At 34.2% G+C, this 21,680-nt stretch overlaps 1 protein-coding gene and 1 long non-coding RNA gene across 5 annotated transcripts; one reads left to right on the top strand and one right to left on the bottom strand.

Annotated features, from left to right (window-relative positions):
- Positions 1 to 2,464: 2,464 nt before the first annotated feature.
- Positions 2,465 to 7,197, bottom strand: LOC114309584 (Phosphoribosyltransferase family protein). 2 transcript variants are annotated; one of them, XM_082881726.1, is made up of 7 exons: positions 6,874 to 7,197; positions 4,962 to 5,277; positions 3,656 to 3,751; positions 3,403 to 3,471; positions 3,176 to 3,304; positions 2,905 to 3,004; positions 2,465 to 2,820 (listed from the first exon to the last, which is right to left on the bottom strand). In XM_082881726.1, the coding sequence occupies exons 1-7, from the start codon at positions 6,990 to 6,992 to the stop codon at positions 2,690 to 2,692; spliced, it is 960 nt and encodes a 319-aa protein (XP_082737852.1). In that variant the 5' UTR covers positions 6,993 to 7,197; the 3' UTR covers positions 2,465 to 2,689. The 2 variants fall into 2 exon arrangements, with proteins under 2 accessions (XP_082737852.1, XP_082737851.1); XM_082881725.1 differs by having other exon boundaries at positions 2,465 to 2,823; positions 6,874 to 7,138.
- Positions 7,198 to 7,330: 133 nt separating this feature from the next.
- Positions 7,331 to 20,147, top strand: LOC145796476 (uncharacterized). Of its 3 annotated transcripts, XR_014336941.1 has the most exons (6): positions 7,358 to 7,494; positions 10,278 to 10,351; positions 10,498 to 10,699; positions 11,401 to 11,527; positions 17,891 to 18,074; positions 19,522 to 20,147. It is a non-coding gene; the product is annotated as an uncharacterized LOC145796476 (long non-coding RNA). The 3 variants fall into 3 exon arrangements; XR_014336942.1 differs by lacking the exon at positions 17,891 to 18,074 and having other exon boundaries at positions 7,331 to 7,494; positions 19,522 to 20,008; XR_014336943.1 differs by lacking the exons at positions 17,891 to 18,074; positions 19,522 to 20,147 and adding an exon at positions 16,704 to 16,837.
- The last annotated feature ends 1,533 nt before the right edge of the window (positions 20,148 to 21,680 follow it).

Below are 21,680 nucleotides of genomic sequence, written 5' to 3'. Positions count from 1 at the left end.
ATTATAAGGCTTTCTTACATGCCTTGTCAAGAGCCCAGGTGCGTCTAGCTAAAGGTTTGTTTGGTTTGGTTTGGTTTATGGTTGGCTAAATCAGCAAAAATGGAACCTAAGATCACACATTTCTACTTTCCTGAGAAGGTGAGTCCGAATAAAGTGAGATTTGAGATTTTGGACGCACCTTTTTTTGTTTATAGTCATTTATAATCAATCAATATCATAAATGACATTGATCTTCAACCACCCGAAACAAACTCTACTTTGCAAACATTCAATGCCCAAAGTTCAGCACACTTTTCTTTAATGCCTTTCGTGGGAAAGTAGAAAGATATGGGGCTTGGCTCGTGCAAAGAATTAATTATATTTTTTTCCGATAAGTTTCTTCGCAAATTCAAATTCTAAATACAGTTTTGAAGTTTATTGAACTACAACCAGAGGTAAAGGCACGGAGTTGCTGCAAGCTTTGTTGTTTGCATTACAGCCATGTGCAAAGGTTCGAGGCCCATGGGCTGATATTTCAGACTGTTTTCTAAAAAAAAATCAAAAACTAATTCAGTGAGAAAAATGAAAGAAATAAAACTCAAAAGGATATTTCTGAAAACTGTTTTCTAAAAACTGGAATCAAATAAGCTGATTATTTTTCTATGGTTCTCTTTTTTGGAGTGATTTTATTTTATTTTATTTATTTTTATTTTTATTTTTATTTTTTTGGAATTCAAAAATATCCTTTTGTGTTTATTTCAGAGGCCATCTGAACTGGTCCGATTCTTTCATGAATGCTTGGTTTGTTACCATCAACACATTAGTTTTAAAATTTAATTTGAAAAACGAGGTTTTGTTTGTTGTTTTGCCAAAAATATTTTAATAAAATGCATTTTTATCTGCCACAATTTATTTATATACTTCAACCATTAACAAACTTTTACCCTAAATTAAATCTCAAAACAACAAATTTTGAAAGTGTAGTTATTTAACACTTTCCCAAGGAAAAACAAAAAAGTTGGAAAAGACTTGCCTTGTAAAAATAAATTTTAAAAATCAAAGAGGATGATTCAAAAGACAGTGGTATCGAGGCTGACTGATTTCAAATTTGGTAGAAGACATTAGAGTTTTCATTGAACAATTAGATATTTGCTCCTAATTTGTAATTGAATTTTATGCATTTAAATTTTTTCACTATAATTGAAAAATTAAAAGAGAAAAAATAAATAAAATATGTGTGGATCCCACTTTTGCTACCATTGAAAATTTGTGGAATGAATAGGTATAAAATTATGCCACTAGTCCCCATAAATTAAAATTTCCTTCAATTAAATCCTATAACCTTTTAACTTGGTTCAATGTGACACTTCTATTACATTATATATACTTTGTAAATTACTCATAATTTCAAAATTTTAATATCAAAACAATAACCAACACCGTTCCATCACGTCGTTAATGAATTTTTTTTGTACTAGGATAAAAAAATTTAATGTTAATTATCAATTTATCCTTCTCTATCATATATGGGATTGCCAAAAGTTGATTGATAAACCACAAATTAACCATTTCAACCATAGAAAATAATTTATACCATATTTGGAAAAACACAATCACCTACAAGTGGAAAGTTTTCTGCATTCAATCGATCCACGGGCTCTACCCATACGGGACATGTAGCCCACGCAGCTATGACTTGCTCTGCTTGGAAACACGACTGACATAAGTGAATCAGCTAGTTCAAGAATATTGATATCATTGCCAAGGAATGGTCCTATGTTTTTTCGGGAATGGTTACTTTTTCAAGGAATCAGAATGATCATCGGCAGTGAGGGATTTGCTTGAACAAGGTCGAAGTCGTCTGGTGGAGTACAGTGTCAAACCAGAGAGACAGCAAGCAATATCAGCTTAATTTAGACAAGTTCGATAGAGGTGAATATACTAGGGCTAACTAAATGATCCAAAAAAAATCCCCAATGAGTAAGAAAACCTATTGATATTGTCATTGGATGGATTTTGTATGCTTAACAGATTGAAAACTCAAAGTTGGAAGACTTCCAAGTGTACTCCGTTAAGGAATGAGTCGACCCCAAGCTCCTATGGGCTCCTAATTTTCACTTCCAAGTGAAATGAGTCGATCCCTACCTACTTGGGAGAAAAAGACTGCACATTTGGTGCTACGTTTTTTGGCAGTTAAAAACAAAGGTTGTTTGCTGGGTTGCTTTTTCGAATATTTTTAAGATCACTAGGTGTAAAGGTCTAGCAAATACCCAGAAATCTTGCTAGTTGTAATACTATTCGAAGAATAGTGGAAATACCTGAGTGGAAGCCTTGAGGAGTGCAGCTAGGCATCAGTTAAACCAAACTCAGGGTTGGCTACCTGGTTACATATCTCTCAGCAAGTTCGGTAGTGCGTGTGTGGGGGGGTGGGGAACCTGTCTACGCATAATATTAGGAAATGTGACAAGTCATGTCATTTGGATACTTTTATAGAATTAAGTCAAGCTTAGAGGGTGAATCTCATCAAAACATCCTTTTTAGGGAGACTCCAAAAAGTTCAAAAACAACAATACATTTTATAGCAAGTGCATATGCCAGTTCTTCATTAGAATGATAAATTGATTTAAAAAAACGCAGCAAAGGGAATGTTGACCTCAGTAAAGGCTGCACACATTCATTTTTCACAGGACTGAAACCCATTCAAAATATTTCAGATTTGGAGAGCATCAGCGATGGATCCTGCAAGGCTCAGGACTTCAAAGGGTGCCTTATTTGCAATGGCTTTCACAGTAAGAGGGCACGAGTCTGTGATCCAAAAGTAGGCAAAGGCTTTTTCCGAATCTGCTGAATATAAAACACCAATGTTCATTAGAACCAAAGAATTGAAGAAGAAAAGAAAAGAAATCTAAATATGCAGGTAATTACCTTCATTCTTGTGAACAAACCGCTCCCATGAACGCTTAGGAAATACACCGTGGGTTACATAAGCACTCACCTTCGCTGCACCATGAGCTGCCAAAACTTTCTGGTTGAACCAAAAATGTGGTGAAAGAAAGGGGAAAATGAAAAACCAAAAGAAGAAAGAAAGATTTAAAAAAGAGAGAGAGAGAGAGAGAGAGAGAGAGAGAAGCAATCGTAAGTTCTACAACCAGTACGTGATAAACTTTAGTGTTAACTCCATCTTGTAATGAAATACCTGGCACTCAATTAGGGTACCACCAGATTGAACCAAATCGTCAACAATAACAACATGACAACCAGTAGGGCTACCCTCTTTCAGCCGAACTATTCGTTTATCGCCTTCACGAACTTTTGCACAAACCACCTGCCATCAGATGATGCTAATCACCCAAGACAATAAAAGAGGATAGTAGAAAACATTCAATGTGGTGAGCAATAATATATATATATATATATATTCACCATGGGAAAATGATCCAATTGCTTGTGGAATCGCTTCCAAGCTCCATCATCTGGAAACGCAACAACTATCTGAAAGGAAACATCTATTAGATTTGAGATAACGGATGTGATAGAAAGTTTAAAAAAAAAAAAAAAACACTTGCAAGAAAAAAAATGACAATCCTTGCAGGAAAATTTATTCCCGGACACAACATAAATCATTGACAACCCTTGAAGAAATAACAACATTGTGAGCAAATGCAGGCATACATACTTTGTCAGAATCAGAAAGCTGGTGAAGACGTTGTTTCAATAGAGGAATGCCGGTTTCAAAGCAAGGTAAAACATGGTCCCCAAAGTAAAATCTTTCCTGCCAAAAAAAAAGAAAAGAAGGAAAGATAAGAGACTAGGTTGCCCCAAAAAAAGAGACAGAAAATTAGAGAGAATGTAAACTTCTAGTAGATGCTTTGAGCTAGCACATACTACAGCCAGGGGGGGCATACATCTCAACTATGCTACATGGACTCTTTAAAATAAATCATCCATGTTAGACACTAGACACGTAGATAAGGGTATGAGATGTGTCTGACACTTCCATTAGATATGTACTTATCAAATATACCCATCAATTCAATTTTTTATATTTAGTTGTATTTAACAATGTCATTTTATGTGGCATAATTGCAACAAAATAAGTAAATTGCCTTTTCTTTACCTAAATACAATTATATCCTATAAAATAGATTAAAATATATATATTTTTAAAAATATTATCTTTATTTGCCAAGTTTGTGTATCCTTCAACCTCTAGATAAGCATTCACACCCAACACTCATACCGAGTCCACGTAACATAGCTTCTCAAAGGCAGAAAACAATTTCAAATGTTCTGGTTTTTTCATAAATATGAAAAAGTTAAAATGAGAAGACAAGGGAGGAAACACAATGAAAAACATATCATCAGATTTAAAATCATATTAATAACTCATTAAAACAAACCAAACCAAACTAAGCTTTGTGTCCCATTCAAGTAGGCTCAGCTACATAAATTAATTTTCTTCATTCCTTCTATCAAAGGTTATATGCTTAGTTAAATTAAATAAATTCTTTTTTTTTTTTTTTTACTACCACATCCCATGTGTTTTTACTACAGGACAGCGTTGTACATGACCATACCATCTTTGTCTATTCTCTTTTAATTTATCTTCAATTAGTGCTGCTCATACCATTTCACGAAAATATGCATTTCTAATTCTAGTTTTCCTAGTCTTATCACACATGCATCTAAGCATTCTCGTCTTGGCCGCACTCATTATATGGATATGTTGTTTATTAGTTTCCCAACATTTTGTTACATAAAACATTAGAATACAAAAGTTGGGCCAGGGTAGATGGCCCCATCCCAAACATTTAAACATATTGTATAATATTCTTAGTTATGTTATTCAGATTGGATTAATAAGATTGATTGTTTAAAGTTGTGGCCTTGTGTCTCTCCCTTTTTCGCCATCTCTATTCTACATCGATAATAAAATATCAAAGCATATAATGCAATATTGCACCAACATAATGGAAGCCAACCTGCAATGCGTGTATGTCATAGATGACTAGACTTGTTGGACCGCCCCTTGAAATGGGAATATTTGATAAAATTCTTGCCATGGTAAATGCAGTTGCCACATCCCCTTCCTCTTCCATACGTTCAAATGAACCAGTTGGAAAGAAAGGTAATACCAATGTGAAAGAAGCAACAAACAGCCGTGGAAGTGCAAAGATGACAGAAAGTTGTTCAAAGATGACTGCTGGGGAGCTGAAAGAAGCTAGAAAGGCAACATGCTGCCCTCGTATGTCTTGCGCATTGTTTATGAAAAGGTTTGGAAATCCATCATCAAAACTCCTGTCATATGCACAAAGAGAAAATGACATAAACATAACCATTGAAACGAAGTAAAAATAAAAAAGAGTCCAGATAAAAGATAGAAATATAGGAATTAATTTTTTTGTAGAAACAGAAAACAATTGCTTTATCAGCTGGTGGCAAACAGTTGTTAGTTAGTACTACAATTCTAGGTCTTCATTTCATCAATCATATATTGATCGCACATTGTGGTGGGTCTATCTGAGAACATTTTATGTTATGAGAAAAAAGAAAAAGAAAAAGAAAAAAAATCAAGTTTTGGAGCATATGTATAATTTTCCATCAAAAAACAGATCGAGGGGAGGAAAGGGAAAGAAGGGTAAATTCTTCAAGTAAGTCTAGGAGGCAGCCACATGCACCTTACCTCATAAATTTATCTCTATCGCATCTGAGAGTTAACTCAATGTAGAATATTCAAACACCCCACCCCCACCCCAGGTGCATTAAACTTTTTGTGGTAAATGGGATTTCTTTCTCTCTCTCAATTCTGTTTGTTACCCATTTCTTGTATAAATGTGACACTATATAAAAGTTTTTCAAGTTTCTTTGCCAAGTTTGTCTTCACCTCATTCTAGGTTAACAGTGTGACATTATATTGAAGTTTTGAGAAAATTCCTTTTCATGGAAACGGTAAAGCCTAGGCTTTGCAGAACTTACAAAAACCCAGCAAGCTGAATCCAATGCCTACAAGGTAAACACCTTGGGGAGAAGGAATCTCCCAAACTTTGTTATTCCTACTCTAGACCAAATTTTCTAGCCAATCTGAAATACACATCTTGATTTTTCTCTATGTAGGTGTGCTTGCATCTCAGTATGGCTGAGATTCTATTTTTGCTATCAGCATGACAATGGTGAAAACTTACTTTATACAAAAAATATAATCCACAAACACAAACACACACACACACACACATATATATAAAGGCCTAAGTATTACACATTAATGTGTGTTTGGGAAAGACTAGGCTATGTGGAATTTAAAATGACACCCTCCAGCTAAATCCAAAAGGCCATGTAATGTGAAGCCCTGGGCATAGAGAACCTAGAAAGAGAGAAAAAAAATCTATCTAGCCAAATTCAATGTCTATTAGCATATGATGCATACCTTTATCTATGATTTCCTATTGTATTACTCGTAATCTTTTCAAGTGTTGATTTTTCTTAGTACAAAAGTTATCTCATATTACACATCACTTCAAAAGATGTACAAGAGTTTCCTCTCCAAATATCCTCACAAAAGTATAATTATTATCCAACCATCCAATGCTAAGGTCTATGTAACTTCTTTCCTGTGCCTTTTGGTATAACAACAGTGTCATACTTCATTTTCATCTGAAAATGAAACATTTACCTAATAAATTTCTTAAAACTCAAGCATTCTGGTTTACAAACTTTACCAAAGAACATACAAATTTGGGCAATATTATTAGGTTCATATACACAGACTACGAAATCGAATTTCACCAGAGAACAACATCTACAGGGATCACAAGCAAATAATCAAAATAATCGGAAAGTATATATATATATATATATTTAGAGAGGCAGAGAGAGAGAGAGAGAGAGAGAGAGAACCTCCAGTTGATGGATTGAAGGTGAATTAGGTCGGATTGAGAGGCGATTTTGAGAGCGAGGTCTTGGGACTCGACGCAGTGGAACAAAAGCACCTCTTTCTTATTGGACTTCTTCTCCATGTGGTCTGTGCTCTCAAGTTGAAAACCCTAAACCTTCGATTCCTAGCCTTCACAACTTTACCAGTGATGATACTACTGCTTGACAAACGTTTGCCGCCAAGCCAATATATCTATATAATAAGGGAGAAGAGTTTTTGAATTTGTGTGAAAATGTATCAGAGATAAATTTCAATTTAACGGCTGAGATGATTCTTAAGCTTATATCGATGGTTCAGATTGGTTCAAGTGAATGATGATTGATTCATTCACGCATGCATGTCTGACCCACGCACGTCTAACCACATCCTCCCCACCTTCCCTCTCTCTATCTCTCTCTCTTTCACTCTCTGTTCTTCTTCGACAGAAGCAAAAAACCCCGCCCTCTTCGCTACCGACGCTCCTCCTTCGTCACACTCCTCTTCATCAACCGTTTGATTTCAATTCTCTTCATCGACCCCCACCCTCTTCGCTACCGACGCTCCTCCTCCTCTTCCTCATTCGTCACGCTCCTCTTCATCGCAAGGTAAGATTCTCTTACAACCCAAAACAATTTCAGTATAGTTTTGTGGCTTTAATCATATATCCAGAAGAGTTGGGGCTTTGATCATATAACAGAGTACTCATTTTGATTTTGATTTTTGTTTTTTCTAAACCTTAAATTGATTTGTTAATTAGGGTATTTTAGGTATTTGGATTGCTCTAAATCAAGTTTGTAAGATTTGGTTTAGTAATATGTGTTTGTTTCCCTTTTTTTTTTTTCCACTTTTGAGTTTTTGATCCGATTGTGCTTCGATTGGCTCACCAAGTTCGCTCCTCTGTTTGCTCCTCTCCTCTCTCCCTCTCTCTCAAACCCTAGATTTACGCTCAGCCACCAGAAATCATTCTCCGAAAAATACCATTTCGATTTTGGGTTCAATTCCATTTTGGGTTTCGATTAGTTTGTAATTGTGTTTATGTATAGTTGATGTGTTTCAAATTATGTTGATTTGTTTGTACCCAATTGTGTTTGTTATTGCCAGAAAAAAGATAATTTTTATTGGGTTTTGAGTTTTAAGACTTAATAGGAGTAGTTTTGTTGGTGGGTTGGCTGAGACAATTCTCTTAATAAAATGTCAAGTGTGTGCAGATTAAGCTCAATTTCTTTGATCCTGCCTGCTGAATGCTCTGCTCAGAGTAATCAGTGCTGTTATGACGTCTGGTTTTTATGTATCTAATTTTCTGTATTTTGACACAATTATGGGGCCGTCTTTGGTCACTAACTCTTCCGCCCCAATTGTTTTCGGGTAAGCTGTTATGACTTCTGAAGGTTGTCTGTGTCAATGTGGGACATAAAATAACTATTAGATGGAGAGAGTAGATGGTCAAAAGAGTGAAATAAAAAGCCTTCGTGATAGACTAATATGTGGTTTCCATAATTAGCAGCCTTTTTTTTTTATTATTTTAGTTTACAGAACAACCATAATCAAATGTGACATTGGTTATTTCAACATGATTTCACCAATCTTCTAATTGAAAAAAAATCAGTTAACTTAGGGTTCATTTGGGAATTGGCTTTTTTAGTGGCTTTTTGTCTAAAACTTCGTGGCCTTATGTTCTACGACAAAAAATCAGTGGTGTTCATTCTCTTAGTAGATTCTACATTGGTAAATGGAGAAGAGGAAGAGGAAGAGGAAGAGGATTATAAATGGGATGAGGACCAAAATTTCTAATGGTAACTGTAAAAAGAAGAATGAAGGTCAACTGAAGGAGGATTAGAGAAGTAATGATCTTAGCAGAATGTATCTTATATTATATGTTATATCTGCAATGGCTTGGCAACATATCAGGATTGAGGAGTTGAGTGTACATTTCAAAACTTCTGTCCTCTTTTTTCTATTGTCATTGTTTTGTCCCCATATCAATGTTCATCTTTAGTTTTGTTGGGTGGGTTTTGAACATTTGATTGGCTGTTTTGGAATTTGTGAACAGGTGTAGCACCAATCACTCTGGGGACTTAATTATGCCAGATAAAGCAATTGATGGGATTTTTGGGTTTGGTCGACAGGTTCTGTCTGTCATATCACAGTTGTCATCCTGAGGGATTACTCCCAAGGTTTTCTCCCACTGCTTGAAAGAAGATGGCAACAGTGGCGGATTATTAGTTCTTGATGAGAGAGAGCCAAAGCCACACCAAATTTGAACAACACATGCCTGATATCTCTATTCTCTTTCACCATCCTAATTGAAAAGCTCTAATCTAGACACATAGATACAGATATATACACATATATGAAGATCATGGGTCCTCTTCTTCCATCTACACGCCTAAATTCAGAAAAAATCAAACGACCCATTTGAAAAAAATAATTTATAAGCAAAACCCAATTCAGATTTTGGCGATTTATGACTCACCATCGGAGATAAAGATCGTATATGCATCGAGAAATAAAGCAAATGAGTTTGGAGACGATTTGGTGTTGTTGTGGGTCTTTTTGCAAACTCAAGTTTTTGTGACTTTCATGAGTTTGAGATTTTGTCTTTCTTTTGAGAGTTTGAGACAGTTGTGTATGAAAACCCATAATTTAATTGAGTAAAGTCTTATGACGACTGGCCATTGATTTTTTGCCTTAAGTCATGTTGAATGTAATAAGCACATCTATATAATAAGGGAAGATGGTTTTTGAAAATCTATACAAATGTCTGAGAGATACATTTAATTTGGACGGCTGAGATGTCTAAAATGTTTAGATCAATGGTTTAGATCAATGGGTGGTTCCCGCCCAACACATTTCATTTGATTTGCCTATACCTATCCTCTATCTCCCCCATACCCTCTATCTACCATCTGTCTTCCCATACCCTCTACCTTCCCTCTCTATCTCCCTCTCTGTCTCCCTCTCTGTCTACCGTCTGTCTCCCTATTCCTACTCTGCACTGACTCTCCCCTCAGTATCTACCTTCCCTCTCTATCTCCCTTTCTTGCTCTGTTTTTGGGTTTATCTTATTGTATTGGGTTTGGATTTTGAGTTATACGGGTGATATTGAGCCAACTGGTATATACGGGTGAGTTATAGATATATGGAAAAGAAATTCTGCTCAGACTTTAACCAATTCTACAGGTCAGCATTGGTGATTTGTCTGCTCTGCCCATTTTGAGTTTAAATTCATTGAAGTTGATGTTGAGTACCTTCTGGGAAAACACTTATTCCCTTTTTGTATTTAATGTATTTCCTTTGTTTAAACCTGATGATACTTCTTCTCTTTGCTGGACTTCTGCATTTGTAAACCATTATAGCCCTTATTGACCTGGTAGTAATTGATTTACAGGTTTGCCACTCTCAAGGAGCCAATCAGATTCAGCAAGGACGAGTCCTATTGGTGATCCAATAGAGGACAAAGTGGTATAAATTAAGTTTATTACTAAGTCGTTGTAATGATGGTCGACAGCTGACTAAAATCTATGCAGGATGTCTGTTCAGTACTGAGATCTGTACTACAATATTATTACATTACTTTGATCTATTTTATGTCTGTGGATGGCATGCAGATAGTGTCTGAGCTGAGAAATGCTTCAAATAGAAGATCAAATGGAACACCCATAGACCATGAAATGTCGAAAGAAGTTGAGTCCAAGCATAATCCTCCCAGTATGGTCGCCAAGTTGATGGGGCTTGATACCCTTCCATGGCAACAGTCTGATTCTGCTGCGCAAAGAAGTCATTCAAGAGACTATGCACGAAGTCATTCAGGTATTCCTTTGGCTTATTGGCAGCAAGAACATGGATTGGACATGCAAATGCAATGTGAGATCCATCAGTGTCCAGAGCATAATGAGTATAAGGATGTTTATGAAATATGACAGCAATCACAGAAAGGAAGTTATGTAAGAGATAAATCACCACAGAAAAGAAGGTATAATGAGAATACAAATGAGAAAAAGATGGCCTTAGTTCGTCAGAAGTTCATCGAAGAAAAACGCCTAGCCACAGATGAAAAACTTCGCCAATCCAAACAATTCCAAGATGTGTTGGAAGTTTTAAGTTCTAACAAAGATTTATTCGTTAAGTTTCTGCAAGAACCAAATTCCCTGTTCTCTTAGCATCTGTATGATTTGCAGCATGTTTCCCCACCTCCCGAGACTAAGCGCATCACTGTTCTTAGACCTTCAAATGATATATATATTTAGTTATAGGGATTATATCAGACAAATCTATAGTATTTATATCAGACAAATTTTGCACAGACCAATATATGGAAAAGTATTTTTAACTGCTTAGTTCAATAGAGTTATTGAAAACATGACTTTAACCAATTCAGTATTATTATTTAGTGTTGAAAACATGACTTCAGTATTCTCTCATTTTTATCTTAATTGAAAACATGGCTTTAGTATTCTCTCATTGATTCGGGTAATTGTTCTTCTTCTTGAATTTTTTTTTTCCTCTCTCAGCTTTTGCCTTCATCAGAGCTTCTGTGGATCACTCTGACCACTTTCACCGTTGTTCACTCCGGCTGTGACATCACTTCGGCTGCTCGGCTATTCACTTCGGCTACTCGACATCTTGCTCGGCTGCTCGGTTAGTTTATTACTTTGGTTCTTATTTTTTTTTTGCTTAATTTTTTTTTCTGCTCGGCTGCTCAATGCTTTGGTAACATTTGGCTACTCGACATCACTCTTTTTCCTCTCTCAGCTTTTGTTATTTCTTTTGTTATTGCTTTGCTTTGATATTGAGCCAACTGATATATACGGGTGAATTTTGTTCTTTTGTTATTGAGCCAACTGCTCTGTTTTGTTAAAGAAAACAGTTGCTTTGTTAAAGAAAATAGTTGCTTTGCTAACAAAGTGACTATACCATGGTTGCTATGGTTTAGACTATATCATGGCTGCTTTGTTAAAGAAAATAATTGCTTTGTTAAAGAAAAAATAATTGATATTGAGCCAACTGCTTTGTTTTTTATCTCTTTTGTTGCTCTGTTAAAGAAATAACAAAAGAAAAAAACTGTTTTTTTCTTTTGTTAAAGAGTAGTTGCAAAGGCTATGTTTTTTATCACCAAAATCAGTTGGCTCAATTTTTTATCACCAAAATCAGTTGGCTCAATTTTTTATCACTAAAATCACCAAAAATTCTGCTCAATGTTTTTATTACTGTTTTTTATTCTATTTTTTATCACCAAAATCACCAAAAATTCTACTCAAAAATTCTGCACAATGTTTTTTATTCTGTAATTAAAAATTTTGTTTTTTATTACTGTCAACTGTTTAAATTAGTGATGAGAGACAAAAATTCTGCTCAATGTGTTTACTGTTATGAGAGACAATTTTTATGTTTTTCCAAAAATTCTACGCAATATGTTTTTCCAATAATATATATGGATGTGAGCATGAATTTAGATGTTATGAAAGACAATTTTTATCATTAGATGAATATTCAATTAAGTGAATTTTTATCATTTCATGCTCACATTCAATTTTTATCATTTCATGAATTTTTATCATTAATTGAATAGTTGGTCCAGATGATGATATGTGAGCATGCATATATATATTATAAGAGACAAAAATTCTGCTCAATGTGTTTACTGTCAAGATATTTGTCTAGGTATATAATTTATTTGGTGTCTGACATACACCAAAACAATATATAATCTTTATTTGGCTCAAACTCAACATCACACTAGCCACTCCTGAACTAGATGAATCTCTCACTATCTCAAATGTTGCGTGAGGAAACCTGCCATCTTCGCCTACCAGGGTCAATTATAGTCCCTCTTTTGCGTGAGGAAACCTGCCATCTTCGCCTACCAGGGTCAATTATAGTCCCTCTTTTGCCTTCTCTTTGTGGCAGCAACCCCCATGATATAGTCACTTCGACTGCTCTATTTTTTATCACCAAAATCAGTTATTGCTTTGCTATGTTTTTTACCAATTTTTGTCTCTCCTCCTTTCTCTCAGTGTGTTGGGCCCATGCTATAGATTTTTTGAGTTCCTGCTATCGGATATTAACTGCATTTTCAGTGTGTTGGCTCTGTGCTTATGGTTATTTACTTCCAATATTCAGCCATTAATTTGGTTTTTTCAGAGTCATAGCAACTCCCTTTTTTCAGAGTCATGTTAATAATTTTTAAGTGGGTGTGAAGTCTATGTCCATGCAGTGTTGTTAGTGAGTTGCTATAGTAAGAAAAATAAAATTGTTTTCTCCATTTTAGCTCCAAAAACTCACAAACATTATATAGTTCTTTACCTCTATAATTGATTATTCTTTTAAGGGGTCCAGATGATGATATGGACAATTTTTTTTTAATTAATTTCAAACTCCAAATCCAACATCTTAAGTAATAGATTCTAATAAATTTGTAAGCTTTTTAAGTGTACACATATAAATATATAGAAATTCCTATTTATTAGGTTAATAACATCTAAATTTCCTCTCATCTAAATCAGAATTTTTTTATCACCAATGTTCCTATTTATTATGTTAACAACTCCCTTTTTTGTGTTTGTGTGTTTATAATTTATTATGTTTTCGTATAATTTATTATGTGTTCGTATTTTGGTTTGTTTGTTTGTTTGCACTATCACAAATGTTCGCAACTTTTTAGACTTAATAAGCTTTTGTTTGTTTGTTTGTGTAGAAATTCAGTATTTAAAATTTTGATTTTTCTATGTTTGTTATTTAAAATGAAATTCAGTGCTCTTAAAAAAATAATATAAAATGAGTGTCTTGGATTTTTTTGTCTTATCAACTTCAATTGTTTTTAGACTGACTTAGACTTAAATAGTTTGGAATTTTTCCTGTTTCACTTTTTCAAGTCCTCTGTCAACTGAATATGCTTCATTTTAGTAGTCATCTTGGGCATGTAATTGATCATATATATGTATATGCATATCTTAGCTTGGTGGTGGGTTGCTAGGTTAGGAGGCTTTTTTTTCCATAATTTTAGCTTGCTAGATTTGTATTAAGGTTCTGCCTCAAGGTTGAGGCCTCACCCGTTGGTCATGTAATGAAATCTCAGGGGGTGTTTGGGAAGAAAAAAAAATAGCCAAATTTAGGCTAAAAATCACAAAAAGACAAAATAGGTTAAAATAGCTAATAAGACAAAATATCACATCAAACCCATAATCATTTCACTTTTTCTCTCACAAACATCACATCCAACCACAAAAAAAATCCAATCATCTTCCCAAACACAAAAATTTTAGCCTACTTAAAATAGCCAAAAACTAAAATAGCCTACTAAAATAGTAACTTCCCAAACGAGGCCTCAATGGATAAGCATTCGATTTCACATTTAATTCACTACACTTTCACAAATCATGCCTCTCTTTCTAGATAGCACACCACCAAGTTCCACATGGATTGGATTCTGAATTTCAGACATCACCTGGCAAGATATATAGATCAATTTCCATCACACATGGACATGTGCATGAACACTTCAAAAATGCCACAAATATACCAGAGATTCCATGTGATAGTTATCCCCACGTAGAAAATAGAACTGACGCCATTATTAAATGTGCAGTTGGACTTTGACAGATTAATACTGTGAATGATTCCATTTTTCCTACAAAATTATTAAAATTATAAGTTCCTTTTTTCATATTATGAAAGTCTTAATATATGTACAAAATAATACCTATTTGTATCAATAGATGCATGTTAAACAAATTATGTGTGTGTGGTTCAAAGTAACATTCTAATAAATGACATATCTTTAGGGAATGAAACTCTTTAACCGATCAATTTCATTAGTAAATACCAATCCCATTAGGCATAAGCTAAGTCATAATCAAGAGACAAAAGCAATTGGCTGATGACTCCATAATGTTTCCCCTTTCTATGATCACACTCTACCTCCAGATGATATTTTTATATTTTGGACCCAAAACTACCAGTTCTTTAATATAAATTTAGCTCATGATAGTATCCAATGCTAAAATGGAGGGGAAAAAAAAAACATCCACTCAAAACCATCCTAGGTCTCATAGCTAGCTATATTCAAGGAGATGCTTGAAATACAAGTAGCCAAAATTGGAAAGAATAAGCCTTCTTGATCAGCTTTATATGTTTAGTGCACATAGAATTGGAACAACAAAAGACTCCAAATAAGCAATTAGAACCTGTTGTGTGCTCATTGTAATAGTGTTGACTAAAATTTGTGACAATTTACACATAAATCTTTGCAATCTGTGTGCTAAGTCTGAAGAAGCTCATTGGTACTTGGTAGGTCTTATTTTATATTTTTCAAATATGAAATCTTTCTCTCACATATAGTAATTTTGGAGAGTAAAATTGATTATACAAATAAGAAAATTGCAAAGATCTTTAGTGCTCCTCTCTATTTGATTTTACACATAGATCTTTGCAATCTGTGTGTTGAGTCTTAAGAAGCTCATGGTATTTGATAGGTCTTATTTTAAATTTTTTTAATATGAAATCTCTCTCACATATAGTAATATTGGGGAGTAAAATTGATTATACAAATAAGAAAATTGGCTAAATCTTTAGTGCTCCTCTCTCTATTTGATTTATTTATTTTTAATCAGCTGTTGTTCATAGAAAATTGGCTAAACCATTAAAGGTATCCTACTTCTTTAATATGTTGCTTGGCTTCCATTGGGAATTAAATTGTTCAATTTGCTTTTAGTTTATGATTTTTTTTTAATTTAATATTATCATTTGTAAATGTTTTGCAATAATAGATTAATCTACAATAATAGATAGATATATAATACTTCATCTTAAAATGTAATTTATCCAGTTTAATGTAATTTATCATCTGGATCAAAATTTTTGATATGCCTTTTATATATTTGATATGCCTTCCATTGGGAATTAAGTTGTTCAATTTACTTTTAGATATGCAAATTTTTTTTTACTGCCTTTTATATTTTTGATATGCAATATAACTTTAAATCTTATATGTTTGTTTTTTAATTTGCATTAAGATTAGGAGGAGTTATTTTATTTGAGTTTTGTAGAGCGTGTAATACAAGCAAAATTGTTATAAGTTCTTTAAGAATAAAAATATTTCAATATATTTTTTCAGTATCTTTATAAAAAAAAATGACACAAATTTTATAAATTTCAACATAATACGTATAAATTATAACTGCATTTTAATCTTAAAATTATTTACACCGTGTCTTTAGGTACGGACCTACGCTAGGTTTGCTTTTATGGATCCAAACATCGTCTATAGCCCCCTTGACCGACCGCATATGCCCATTTAGAGAAAACTCGACTTTTTTTTATTGACTTTTTTGACTATCTGTTCAAATTTTTTGACTTCTTGAGATGGCTGAGATACCTAACCAACATCTAACTGCTGAGATTAAATGATGGTTCCCGCCCAACTGATTTCAAATTTTAAACTCCCTCTCTGTACCCATTTCTCTCTCACCTTTTGCCTCTCATTTCTCTCTATCCCCATTTCTTTCTCTGCTTTCATTAGAGCTCACTCCGACTGTCATTCAATCCGACAGCAGCTCTGTTGCAACATCACTCCAACCATTTCGGCAGCTCAGCAGCTCAGGTTGCAACATCACTCAAGTGGATTTGGTGTTATTTTTGTTTGGGCTTTGATAATTACTCAGCTGGGCTTGATGATTTGGTTTTATCATATATTTTGTGGCTTTGATTATATATTTTGTGTAGTTATTTGGGAGAGGTACCAAACTAAAGAGTAACAGACTAACAAAGGCCAAATCTATATATTCAAATTGTTTTGATATATTATTATTTTTTTCAGTAGGAATGCAACGAAATATGTGGAAGACAGAGCCCGTAAAGGACTGAGTGGCCACTTCTTTCCACCGACAAATCGTTTAGGCTGTTAATGGTATTTATTTATTATTTATTTTTAAGTATCAAAATACATCTCAGATTGTTTATTTTAATTTTTTTTTTAAATTTTTGTATAAATTCTGTAATTATTTAAGAAAAAAACAAAGAAAAAATTTGATGGCACATCTCATCTGCTTTGACCGTACATGTTTTATGAATATTTTATTTACTATTAACTATTTCAAATAGTATCTATATAATAAGGCAAGAGGTTTTTTGAAAATGTGTTAAAATGTATGAGAGATACATTTTGAATCATGGGTTTAGATCCATTCTAATAAATATCAATGGTGGAGATGTGTTTGATTCCCGCCGAAATGCTCTCTTCTCTTTCTCCCCCACGTTTGCCTAAACATATCTCTTCAACTCCCTCTCTATACGTTTCTCTCTTCAAAATAAAATAAAAAACCTGATCTCCTGTTATTATCTTTACCCTTCTTCATCCTTCACCAAACACCACCACTGATCCGCTGCCGCCGCTCACCACCACCGCCGTTGCTCATCATCATCGTCGCCATTGATCCAACTCCGCGACTGTCCCACCGTCCCTCTCTATCTCTCTCCCACTCTCTGTTCTTCTGCTTTAACAGAACGATCTCACCCACCCTCTTTCTCCTCAACGAAAGGCGAAAAAGAGAGCAGCAGCAGCAGAGGCCCAAGTGGCCGATGAAAGTTGAATCGGAAGCTAATCCGATGGCCACACCATCTGAGAAAAGTCTGGTCCCAATCCCAGACGAGAAGCTCTCTCTCTCCAAAACCCTTGCCATACCTGAAAGTAAAACACCTCTCTTCTCTCTCTCTTTCTCTATCATATTATATAAAATAGTGGAGTCAATCTAAAGGAGGAGCAATCTTGCCCACCAACTGTTCGATAAAAATGATGTGAGACAGAGGTGCTAAATTTAGACTTCATTAATGCTCCAATCGATTTGTACTACAAACCCAGATTAGTACTACACAAGAATAGTACACATTAACCCTTATTTCCATGTTGGTAAGGTTTTCTTGATTCAACACCTATAAATATGGTAATTTGGTGATTTGTTTGAAATACCCAATTGAGGGTTTATTGGGTTTTGTGAGCAAATGCAGAGGAAGTCAATAACCAATCTGGTGATTTGGCTGATTTGTGGAGTTCTGGGGGTCAGCATTTCTGGGTTTTGGCAAAGATTTATTTGTTGATACATACATTTGAAGAATTCAGACTTCAATTTTGAGACTTTGTGAGCTTTTCATACTCTCAGACCTTCCTATGCTAAGGAAAAGAACTATCCAGGTGAGATCACTCATGTTTACTAGCTTGCTTCCTTTTAAAGTTTTTAATTTTTATTTTAGTCAATTGGGAGGAGAATATTTACAAAATATATTAGAAAATTACATTAAATAGAATAAGTAATTATGTAAGAAAGTCCAATTATATATACCTGCAACGAAAATGCTAATATGCACACTCCTATCATAAGAAATTTATGAATTTTTTTGGGTAAAAGTTATGAATGGGGAATTTATGGTGTGCACCTAAAGTGAAAGTTCTAAACCATTGTGATTATGTTGATTAGTTATGAACGATGTGGTGAAAATGTTACGAACCATTTGTAGTGACAAATCATTTTGGTGAGAAAAGTTACATGTTAAGGTATTTGTTACGGAATATTGTGGTTATGTTAAGTTTGTTGTGGTAATACAGTATGCCATTTTTAGAATATGCACCACAACTCCCTACCCGCAAACTCAACATCACAGCCACTATATTAATATATGAAATTGTGGTTAAGTTTGTTGTGGGAATACAGTATGCCATTTTTAGAATTTGCACCACAACTCCCTACCCGCAAACTCAACATCACAGCCACTATATTAATATATGAAAGAGTTTAAAGGGAAAAAATAACATCTAAAGAAAAACCTAATATGAAATAAATAATTAGTCTCTACTTTGACTATAAATTGACACTAACCTCTCTTAATATATGAAAAGAGTCCATAAAGGGAAGAATAACAATTAAAGAAAAAGCTAATATGAAAGAAATAATCAGTCTTTACTTTTACAAGAATTGACCTTGACCTCTCAATTAAGGTAAGTGACCCTAGCCTATTAAGCACGGACACGGATACAGACACTGGCATGGAACACGATGATTTTAAAAAAATGGGGACATAGACATGGCAAAGGACATGGCAATTTTTTTTTATATTTATATATATATATATATATTTATTTACGATTGAGATTAATTTTATGTTACCAAACATCAAAATTCATAAAAACTACCATTAATTCAATATATATACATGTCTATGTAATAAGAGTTGTTTTGGGAGTTGTTTAATGGAGTTGTTTTCAATTTTTGCTGATGTTGTGTGCTGTTTTGCTGGGGCTTTTGCTCTGGTTTTTGTTTTTTTTTTTGCTCTGTTCTGTTTGATTATGCTGCTGCTGGTTTTATGAAAAAGCTGCATGTTCAACTTTCAATTGGCCATTGATGGTTTAATTTAATTATGGCTATAGTCTTAAATGTTTCAAATGTTACAGCTTTTTGTTAAAGAATCTCTGGTATGGTTTAGATGGTCCAAATTGGCAAGAAATTATGTGTCTTTTTATCTAACACTGAACACGCAATGAGACGAGCTTAATTTACAAATACACTAGAACTGATGACATTGTGTGCAGCTGAGATTGCTTGATTGAGATGTGCAATTTGAACATGGGTTCTATTCTATTGCAGATGCTTATCTTGCAAGATAGTGTAGAAGAGAAGGATGATGAGATCTTAAGGTTGAAGCAGGAGTTGCAGCAGAGGAGCATAGTGGAAGAGGAGAAGACTGAGGTAGCTTCTGATAAGAAAGATGGTGACATCGACGGAGGGATGCTATGTCCTGAAGCAGAAACAGAGAGTTAGTAAACTTACTTATCCGAAAGGACTTCACCCCCCAACACCGCCGCGCCCCCCCCGGCGCTTTCGCTGTCTGTATATTGTACATTAATTTTGGTTTTTTATTTTTCTTGACTTAAATTTTCTATATCTTTTAATAGGCCAATAATTTTTGAGACTTAGGAATAAATTCTCAAAGCTGTTGTAACATGATGCATAGGCATGATTTTTGAATGGGACTGCCCCCTTTCCCAATCCTCCCATTAAATGATTGATTGTGGAGGCTGCAAAATGGGAATTGGGAAGTTCAGGACAACACTAGGGATGCCATTCTTCCTCTCACTAACCTGCTGGACCGCATTCCATTTTTTTTAGTGTGCATACGGGGATTGTGCTCATTATCAATTTAGGGTTTAGAGAATATGTGCCAGAATGAAACCCATACTTTGTTATCATATTGATGGGTAGGCAACCATAAATGTTTTCAAATTTTTGGAATTGGTTTTTGCAGGATCTGAAAATGATGGATGTTTTTGAACTTTTCATTGTTTTTGTTTTTGAAAACAAAGAAAATGAAAATACAGCCAAACAGGTTACTACAGTTCTCTTACAAGTTTATTGTGCATTTAAAAGTTATAGGATGTCCATTCAATAATTTTACCCTTTCTCAATATATTGTAGGGGACGAAAGAGTTGAATCCTAAGTTATTCTTTGTTTAGGCAGGCTGAATTAGATAGGATTAACATTCTTAAATTTATTAGCTTTAGAATTATCAATGCCTTTAGGATTGTAGGATTGCTTTTTTATTCTGGAAAAGTTTCTATTTGTTCTTATTTTCTTTTCTCTCATTCATTCTTACCTATTATTCAGGAAATTGCTAGACAATTATGTGTGGAACATCAATTGTTGTTCTAAAAAATGGTAACATGCCTAATCCATTTAAGATCACATGATGCATTTGGAACATAATTGATCCAGTATTTTTTTTATTATCTTGACTTGATTTTCGCAGGCATCATTTGATGATAACACCCAGTTCATGATAGCAATGTTAAGGTGAGTGTAGAAAATGTTGTTAATGTAGTCTTCTGACCTTGACTAATCGACAGTTGGGTTTTCTTGAGCTGTCCATTTCATTCTGTTCTGTGCCTCCAACGAAGTTGTTTTCAGTGATCAAGATAGTATTACCATTGTTCTCTTTGTTCTTTCCTTTTTTATTGCATTAGTTCCTATTTGAACTAAAGCCTCTCTAATTTCTGTGGTCTTGCCTCTTATTAGTTCTATCCTTATATGGGTTTAACTCTATTTTTACTATCATCAATCCTCTTTGTTACATTTGACATGTTTTAACAGATAGTAGCAATAATTCACCATTCAAATCAATCAAAATGGCACAGACCTTTTACTTCATTAAATCTTTCCCTACGGTTGCACTTTGCAATTATTGGATCTATTGCATCAATTAATTACTAGAAAGGAACAATGAATTCAAATGGCAGCACTCTGTGAAATGATTTTGTGAATCACATAAGACTTGGTTGTAACCTTAAACTCTTGAGGGAAAGGAAGACAATGGACTATGTGAAGCTAATGCATAAGAGTTACAACATGAATGACATCTTGCCAGATAGCAATGTACAGTACCCCTTGGAAGTTTGTGTTTTAGTTTTTGGGCACAAGCCAATGCTGCTTACTTTAGTATGCACATTTGTGATATTGCTTATCTGCTTCTGCAATATTTCTCAGACTCTTCTCTATGAAATTCAAATAAAAGTGTTGTAGGATTGCTTTTTTATTCTGGAAAAGTTTCTATTTGTTCTTATTTTCTTTTCTCTCATTCATTCGTATCTATTATTCAAGAAATTTCCAGACAATTATGTGTGGAACATCAATTGTTGTTCTCAAAAATGGTAACATGCCTAATCCATTTAAGATCACATGATGCATTTGGAACATAATTGATCCAGTATTTTTTTTATTATCTTGATTTGATTTTTGCAAGCATTATTTG

The sequence above is a fragment of the Camellia sinensis genome, chromosome 7 (assembly GCF_055761805.1).
Source record: "Camellia sinensis isolate YWXY chromosome 7, ASM5576180v1, whole genome shotgun sequence".
Classification (NCBI taxonomy): domain Eukaryota; kingdom Viridiplantae; phylum Streptophyta; class Magnoliopsida; order Ericales; family Theaceae; genus Camellia; species Camellia sinensis.
The sequence above is the reverse complement of the archived record's forward strand: the minus strand, read 5'-3'. Positions and strand labels throughout refer to the sequence as shown.